Consider the following 9,253-nt stretch of genomic DNA (forward strand, 5'->3'; position numbering starts at 1 on the left):
ATATCATGCTGTCGCCTCTCTGTAAGCCTCGAAAAACGATGTGGATCTTAATACAGTTGTGCCCAACTTTGTGACGATAATGTCATGCAATAGCAAAGTCATGGAATGTCTTGAGGGGCCTTCTCACCAAAAGCAATGAAGTCGAAACGATGGCGTGGGTGCGTGGGAAGTTTCTGCCCTTTTTTATCTATCAAGTGCACAACATCAGCATGCTAGTCCCAAGTTGTGATATTGGCACTCTTCCTCAGTAAACCAATGGCTTTGTCAACCCAAGAAGACGCAGATTGGTATCTCATGCCTGGAGTAGTTCATTAAATAGAACCGTAGACACCCATACTCAATAAAAACACTGAGACTGACTCTCCGCTCATTCTCTGATTCCTCGTCTTGTGGACAAAAGCAAATTCAAGGCTGGACACTTAAGCTCTAGAAGAACTTAAACTGATTTTGCTAATAGTTGAGTGTATCAATTATTGACGTTATTCTGATCCGATCAATCGATAACATTTACGGCAGCATAGCAGCACTGACTCCATTGATACGGGCAATCAAACTGTCTACGTTTAACTCGGTCCACAATCTCCAGTGAGAAAGTCAGCGCTACCTGGTCTTGTAGAGGCCTGCGATACTTCTCGAGCATACTCCTAGATGTCTGGCACCATTCCCAACTATCTAGTTGCATTACTCGGGTTGAACTGCGTGGTGAGCATGAGAAGTTCCTTTTTCATTCATCGCTTCATGCTTGCAGGAGGTAACGTAACTGTGTCTTTGTTATCTTGATGATTCGCCGCACAGAGCAACGCTTCCTTCTTCCTGGTGACCCCAATTATCCCCCGCCCCGACACACTTTGGCAGACGGTTGTTAGCGCTGCATCTTAAGACGCCTGTCAAATAGTGGCACCATCCCACTACCTTCCTGGTGTGTTACACGAAATCCACCGTTCATGTAGCAGTCGTAGAGGAGTGGGAACTTCTTAGAGGATATGCACTTAATTAAGGAAGATATATTCATCTGTTATAATATATACTTGGCAATCTCCAGTAAGTAATGTATATACGCTCTGTTTGTATGGTAATAAGTTGACCTAATGGGTCTTTTAGGCTATTTTCTCGTCGAAATATTCAGAATTTCAGCACTCTTCTATGACCGCCTAAGCATGTAATGGCCAATTCTGAACATTTTGAGCAGCCCGCAGAAAATCTCTAGCTCCAGCGGTTTAGAATGAATCAGCTATGTCGGTAGTAAGCATTTCATAAAAAGGCGTGGTCATTTTCGGGTGTTCGCGCCCGGATAGAGATATTGGCACACCATCGACAAGTTGTTCCTTGGGGTCATTATAGCCTATAACAGTTAGATATCCTCTCATAAATTATGCTGCATACATATCTAGGGCCAGGTCACTCTACTGACAGGGAGAAATTCTGCATTTTTAGTGAGCTCGTAATTTTACTCTCTGATGGTATCATATTCTGCAATGTCGATCGAGTTAGTTAGCATTTGTTCTGGGCAGTAGTAAGGGGCAGGGTTCAGTCCTATTCCGTCACCAAAAGTAGGAAATATGTGTAAATATTGGTAAATAACTAGCGTTCCGTTATACGTCTGAACATTAATACACATGAAACGGCATATCTACGTGGTGCTAAATACACCGTATGTACCGCCACCTCCAGATCGAATTCATCCAAACTTGCGAAGAGGAGGTATCTGCTAGCAAACGATTAGCACAAGGACATTGCGTATAGCTAGCATGGCGAATCGCTTTCGAGCAATATGTGCTGAATTGTGTCATGTATGCCCGCGCACGCTCCTGACATCCTGATGCCACGAGAGGAAACCACACACTACCCTGACAATATAATTATTTTACGTTTACGAGCCAATAAAATTTGCGTGACGCGTGCGCTCAACTACCGATATCGGCCTTTATTATCATATATATTGCATTGGTGCAGCGAGAAGTAGTCTAATGCAATAGAAGGTACGTCTAATGCTAATAGAAGGTACGTCTAATGCTAATAGAAGGTAGGTCGAATGCTAATAGAAGATACGTCTAATGCTAATAAGAAAGTAGGGTCTAATGCTAAGAAGATCGTCAAGCTAATAGAAGGTACGTGTAATGGCTAATAGACAGGTTACGCTAAGACAAATGCATGCGTCGCGTGTACAAAGAACATTTCATAGCGCTTGAGAGGAACGCGAAAAAGCAAACTAAGGCAAGTTCAAAGCCACGCCCGCCCCCCTAACCGCGATCAAACATTAACCGCGCGCACGGAATTGCCTCCCTGCTGAGAGCGAGTTACACCGAAACGAGTGCTGGTCCACATTCATTGCAATAAAACACTCACCTACACGTTGTGCTACATAGGTATCAAATGCCATTAACATCAACATACGGTTAAGAAGCATTATAGTCCCAACGCGTTTCGTTATCGTATATAGACGGCACCATCAAGTGTGAATAAAAATGTTTAATCCATATCCTAGTTTAACGTATAGAACTACGTTTTCGCTGCCAATGTAGTTTTGATATCCTACTACGCTGACAATAATCAGCAATGCTTGCTTGTCACAATCACACCAACCGCTTGTCTCGACTACGCTCCCAAGGCTTATGGGAAAGCTTCATGTATCATGCATGGAGTTTCCGATTGGACTAGAAACTCCATCCTGCTGCGCTACCGATCAGTCGTAAATGCCTTCCGTAAGATCACCTTAACGACACCAAATACACGCATACTTAATGACTCATCTTTCATATTTACACTTGTGACTAACTACAGTCGATAGAGCATAGCAAACCGTAAAATGCCATCGGGTGCGCGTTCGATAAAAGCAGAGAAAAATTAAAGCGAATTAGTCATTGCTACGTTAGACATTGCCTTACTGTGTGTGTAGAGAAAATAGATGCCGCACCCTATCGTTCTCTCCGAGTCTCACGAAACCAACTGATAGCTGCGGGCAGCGATATATATATATAGTACATAAACGCCATTTGCCCAGCCTACGAATGTATGTAGGCCACATGTTTTTCTATGTTTCAAATAAGGCCTACGTCATGCTCAAATCATGCAACAAAACAATGGATAGCGAAAACTGGATAATTGAAACAGCTTCTATGATATAGAGAATTCGACGCTACACGTTTTCCCCGCGCCTACGTTAGTTCATATCATGTAACCGAACCCTACAATAATTATGTAACGAATGAAATGGCATAGAATATGTTTACAGACATCAGTGCGTCACTGTGGACGAAGTTGTACGCACAGTGGAGTTCCGAGGATTTTATTTATTCGACACAGGAATATATATGGCGATGAATGATGGTTACGATACCTGTAGGTGGTAAACGTGATAGGAAAATTTATCACTGGAAAAATTGTCCAGAACAGAAAACTTGCCACCGGAAATTAGTCGCAGCTATATATTTATCCAGGATGATCTTGAACATTGGCGTGCTAGTACATGAATAGTGGGTTTACTACTTTACAGAGAAAATTGCTGAACTATATATATAATATATATATATATACTATTAATATATATAATATATATATATATATTATATCATGTGATCTATATATATGAATACACCCATGCTCAGTCGACCTAGGCCACACGTATGCATTTACTCATGCAGTATAATTATGCCTATAGGTCTTGCGCGATGTAAGCGCGGCGATGGTAAACTGTTTACTCAAGCACGACCCAACTTCAACTTACGGGTTTCAGTACGCCACGACTGCCTGATAATTGCTATGCAGTTGAATATAAAATCATAAAATTGATTTAAATACGTGAACGTCATCGGTGCACAATTACATAACAATACGGAACTGACAGTAGAAGGTACAGGGCTGTTATGCTGTGTCATCTCAGCATACTTCATAGACGGCGTATGATATGCGTGACCTCGATAAACCAGATCATGCGGCTTCTAGCTGCCTCTACCACGTACTGATGTCACGGGCCATATGGTTGTAACTCTGTTAAAGGCTTCATGCATGCATAGTGTGCAACAATAACATGACGTAATAGTTGGGGGGGGCTCCCTATACTTATGCTATACTAACACAACTATATTCATATATTGAATGCGATAAGCTATAAAATTGGGAATAAACTAAGCTCGTGCCGTCCCCCAAAACTGCCTCCGGGAACTATGTCTTCTCCTCACCGTAAAAATGAAATAAATAAACATTTTTCTGAATGAATGTATAATGTAATAATATAGAAAAATTTCATTCTCGGATGATGGCCCAAAAGAGGAAGGAAAGATGAAACAAGAGGGGTAAAAGGAGACAGTACAACAGAAGAGAACAACGGAAGAAGAGTTACGAACGTGTAAAATATATAAGGGAGAAGGTGGGGAAAACGCGTGTAAGCAACTAAGTCGAAGCGAGTAAACACGAAAAAGGGAGACCAGAGAGGAAAACCGAAATGAAGATGAAAGACCTTGCACACGTTATCCCCCTATCCCTTCCTCACTCCGTAAAAATACTGTCATCATAGAAATTCAATGTGACATTAAACCAGAAATAGTTTCATTATTAAATACTATTTATATAGTATATAAATATCGCAATTCCACTGCCTGTACTCGAATTTACTTTGCCGTAATTATGTTTTTACTATAGGAGCATCTAATCAGAATAACGAAGACGAAGCGAATGGCCAAGGGAAGCACACATTCAGAGGCACGAGTCAGGAGAATAGGGCAGGATGGTAAAGAAAAGAAATGTCAATGAACTGTAGCCTCACCACAAAAAAGGACAGCAAATGAGTGAGTAAGAAGAAGTTTAGTTTTTATTGACAACGCATCGACGTCACATTATAGAGAACGATTTGCATCTGTATATACGCATAATAATTTATAAACCAAAATGATCACAATTTGTGACGTAGATGGCGCTTAACCCGCTTTGTAGCGATGGCGTTTGAAATAAATTAGTTATGGCTGCGTTCCGACATTTTTGTAAATCTTTACTCTAATATAGGGTTTTTATCGGCAGGTGAAAAGGAATACCAATTTGCATTAAAGATATTGTCCAATGAAATCTTGTAAAACGAACCAGACCGAGTGTGACACCACAGACTGTTTGTGTCTTATAAATATCTATATAATTGCAATACCCTAACCTAGTTTCATAATTTTTTTTAATATCAAAACCCTAGCATATATTCATTCACATACCAAAATGACAGAAATCCGTTGAACCGAACTGACGATGGCAATCCATGTTGTGCCAAAAATTGCGCGGTGCTCGAAAAGTAGCGTCGTACTGGCGTCTTCAAATAGGACGTTTAATAGGACGCATACCAGTAACAACTCATAGCAATTTCAACATTGGCCAAAACGGTTCCTGATTATCGTTGATCCGAAGCGAATGTGACGACGGACGACGACCCATGGCAATAGCTCAGCTTGACGATGTCAAGGTGAGCTAAAAACAGAGATGATGTCCAGAGAAGGAAGCCATATAGGCAGGAGTCTATAAAAATGGCATATGATAGCAGGAAATTACTGGGCAAGGATAATGGAGAGAGAAATGAAAAAATTAAATGAAATGGCGGAAAGTTTACAATCATGGCAGGTTACATATACGTTAATACGTTCCAATCTTTCATAAACTTTCTTGTATCAACTCCATCTCCAAATAATACACAAATCTAGGATGGTGCTTAAGCCTAACCTTACAGCTCCTTGTGTCTTCGTCTGGCTGCTAGAGATGGGTGGACGGACATTGGAGCTAGGCTGCGGGGATGCTGATAGGAAGTGACATTTAATAACTCTGGCCTGAACAGTTGACAGCTAACATCGTTCGTTGACCCTTTGGGTGTGAAAACAAGACCATATTACTTTCGATATATAGCCAGAATAGTTTAGCACGTAGGATAGTCTGGTTAAACCAAATTAGTGGCTTTTAATTACATGTATTAACCCACATAGCAAAATTCGAGTAGAATGTATCTCTTTTCCTTTGCACATTCCCCGTCATTCACTACACTGTCCCTTCTCATATGGCCTCTGTTAGAACACAATTTGTCGTTTTTACGAACGCTTGTCGTCACAAAGCTAAAAAAAAAAAACAGTTTATATGTGACAGTGAAATAACTTTATTAAATTTTTACTTATATTTAATTAAATTTTTTAACTAATATTTTTAAACACAATTTCATGACGATTTATTATACATTATATTAATTCGTGCATTCATGTATATAAAATTATACTATTTCACAGATATCAAAACAATTATTGTTATACGTACAATAAAGTAGGCGCAACATGCAACAATAATAATATATACGGGATATAGTGACTGACTATCAAACAGTTACAGGTGGTATTTTGATTGGTAACAAAATTCGACATTATATTAAAGTATCACGTTTAGAAATGTCAATAGGACATTTTAATTCATAGTACACATAAATAACATTTCATCTGCTATTTCAACAATCAGATAAATAGACTATGAAGACTATAGAACCAAACTATAGGCTGTGACCAATGGATAGCAACGTACACTAACTAATGCCCTAATGCACTAACAATACAGAAACGTTGCCGCGTACAGATCTCAATATGCAATTTTACTTTCACTTATTGTCTGCGTAATTAATACACTTATCACAATACTATTTCAGAATACAGATCGATAGGCAAACGGAAATTTCATGTCTACTTTCTAAACTAGTAAATTGTAAGACTTCCACGTGATTTCGGTGTCAGTAACGGAAACAATGCTGCCCCTTACTCTGCATAGTTTGGTAAGTGCACGCACAAAACTAACACATTAACTCTTGCTGTTTCCGAACCGGCGTATTTCCAGTTCTTTTGTAGATGTGACAGCTAAATGGTCGGGCAAAATGCCGCGTGTCGAATCACTGAACGTGATCATAATGGCATGGCGGCACACAAAGAATCATACGACATCAAAACACACTCTACATTAAACTACCACGTCATACTCACTGTTCAACCATTTCGCGCCACGAACCGCAGGGGATCGAATCGCATGATTCTTACTACATTGCATCAGATTTTAATAAACGCAGAAAATTCGTGTAATTGACATCATTTAGATGGACGCAGAATGACACGTGCGTTAAAGGCCCTGCATAGTTTCGCTGCTAACGATAGATGTTTCACATCCACACAAATGCAATTACACATTTCATTTATTCATCATCCATTTACGAGTGAGTCAGACTCACTGTTAGCTAACTAGCTAGCTATACGTGAAATAGTCTGTCTGGTTACTGATCGCGGGGCGCTGCCTGGTTGGGCTGCCTGCCGGCGTTCTGAGCACGGAGGTTAGTTGGATTTTCTGGTCCGCAGCAAGAGCAAAAGGTATCCAATCAGCCTGTAGCCAAATATCAGCACGAACAGCAAGCCGATGTCGAAACCCATGTTATCCTGCAACGTGTTACAATTGTACAATCTGCTTCCTATATAAAAACGACAACTTAAAGACTATTCAATGGTAAAGAAAGCCACAATTTTGTTTTTTCTTACAAACGTTCGATTCTGTCAGGGGCCGAGAGATTCTTGTATTCTCGTCAGTTAGATAGTGAGATTAGTTCAATAATGAGAAGTGTTGAATGCAAATGTTCACGGGTGTGTGTGATCCTTGGGAACTCTACAGACTCCCTCATCGCTATTACTCACATTTCCCATGGCCATTTTACTAATATTCATTACATTTCGTTATTATACCCACATATCCTTATTGAGTGGAACATATGGGAACACACCCATTATGATTTAGTGTATGTGATTTTGTGTGCAGCCGCTATCTATATTAATCTACAATTTTGTTCATCTATTTAAATCTTTTATATTTTTTACGATTACTATTTAAAATGTATCAAACGTCTGTGTAAATACATTGATAAATAAATGCGCGTAAACAAGCCAATATAAAATGTCATCATGTAGGAAAGGTTACTTTTGAATGCACATAATTGCAGACGATTTTGTAATAATCATGGTGTAACACTATATATGTTAACTAGCAATACTGATAACAATTACTGATAAAGAACTCCATTGAACAATGCAGATGCTGAGTAAATTGAAATGTAAGAAAGAATCAATATTACATTAAAAGGGACAGCAAAACCTTCTAGACATATATGCTACCTTCTTGAAGTTGAATTGGTCAAGCACTTCCTCTCCCGTTCTAATGCATGATCTGTTGTTTGTTCCACATTCTATCAAAAAGAAACAACCTTGTCAACCATACACTATGAAATATTAGCGACACAAAATGCTTCATAAAAAAACTGGATATATCACAACGAAGTAATACATTGCTACATATTATGATCGTCGCCATTGCTACATACGTACATAGTTATTACAAGACGTTTTATAGTATGCTTAGCACAGAATGAATTAAATAAATACTAGGTATGATTGACTTTCATTGGGAAAAAATGTTACTGCGCTTCTTAATTCGCAAATCTTTAATAAATGAAAGGTAACGATGAGGTGGAATATTATAAACCTTGCCGTGAAAGATTCATTAACTACACATGCACGTACCAACACACGCACACACACGCACGCACGCACGCACGCACGCACACACACACGCACACACATACACACACACACGCGTTTTCTGTGTTACATCATTCGCTTGATCTCGTTATTGGTACCCCTGAGCACATACTACGAAATAAACTCTGCTGCTTACGCAGTGCTCACCACATACATAGCAAGCCACTACAGATTGTAAAATATCTCACTTTCCTTCTCAGACATACAATAAATTTTACAATGACATGACATTTATAGTAGCGTTTTGGCCATTTTGCGTGAGCTACCTTTAGCTTTCTTTGTTTTTCTTACATTTCGTTATTTTTGGATGCACTTGGAGTTTCATCAATATTTAGGATGACGTAGGCTACCACAGAGATGATGTAAGAGAAAGCTGTAATACTAGTCCTACTACAGAGAGGATGGATGTGCAGGCAGTAACATGTAAGATGAAGAGAAGCATACCATGGAGAGGATGGATGTGGAGGCAGTAACATGTAAGGTGAAGAGAAGCATACCATGGAGAGGATGGATGTGGAGGCAGTAACATGTAAGATGAAGAGAAGCATACCATGGAGAGGATGGATGTGGAGGCAGTAACATGTAAGGTGAAGAGAAGCATACCATGGAGAGGATGGATGTGGAGGCAGTAACATGTAAGATGAAGAGAAGCATACCGTGGAGAGGATGGATGTGGAGGC

At 39.6% G+C, this 9,253-nt stretch overlaps 1 protein-coding gene across 2 annotated transcripts in view; it reads right to left on the reverse strand.

Annotated features, from left to right (window-relative positions):
* Positions 1-6,176: 6,176 nt before the first annotated feature.
* LOC106821020 (protein white-like) overlaps positions 6,177-9,253 on the reverse strand; it is a 47,437-nt gene continuing 44,360 nt past the window's right edge. For both annotated transcript variants that reach the window (XM_014825656.1, XM_014825657.1), the window contains exons 11-12: positions 8,151-8,221; positions 6,177-7,424 (exon numbers count right to left, since the gene is read on the reverse strand). In XM_014825656.1, the coding sequence (XP_014681142.1) occupies positions 7,323-7,424; positions 8,151-8,221 (173 nt within the window). In that variant the 3' untranslated portion in view covers positions 6,177-7,322. The remainder of the gene's footprint in view (positions 7,425-8,150; positions 8,222-9,253) is intronic.

The sequence above is a fragment of the Priapulus caudatus genome, unplaced genomic scaffold (assembly GCF_000485595.1).
Source record: "Priapulus caudatus unplaced genomic scaffold, Priapulus_caudatus-5.0.1 Scaffold55, whole genome shotgun sequence".
In the NCBI taxonomy this organism is placed as follows: Eukaryota; Metazoa; Priapulida; class Priapulimorpha; order Priapulimorphida; family Priapulidae; genus Priapulus; species Priapulus caudatus.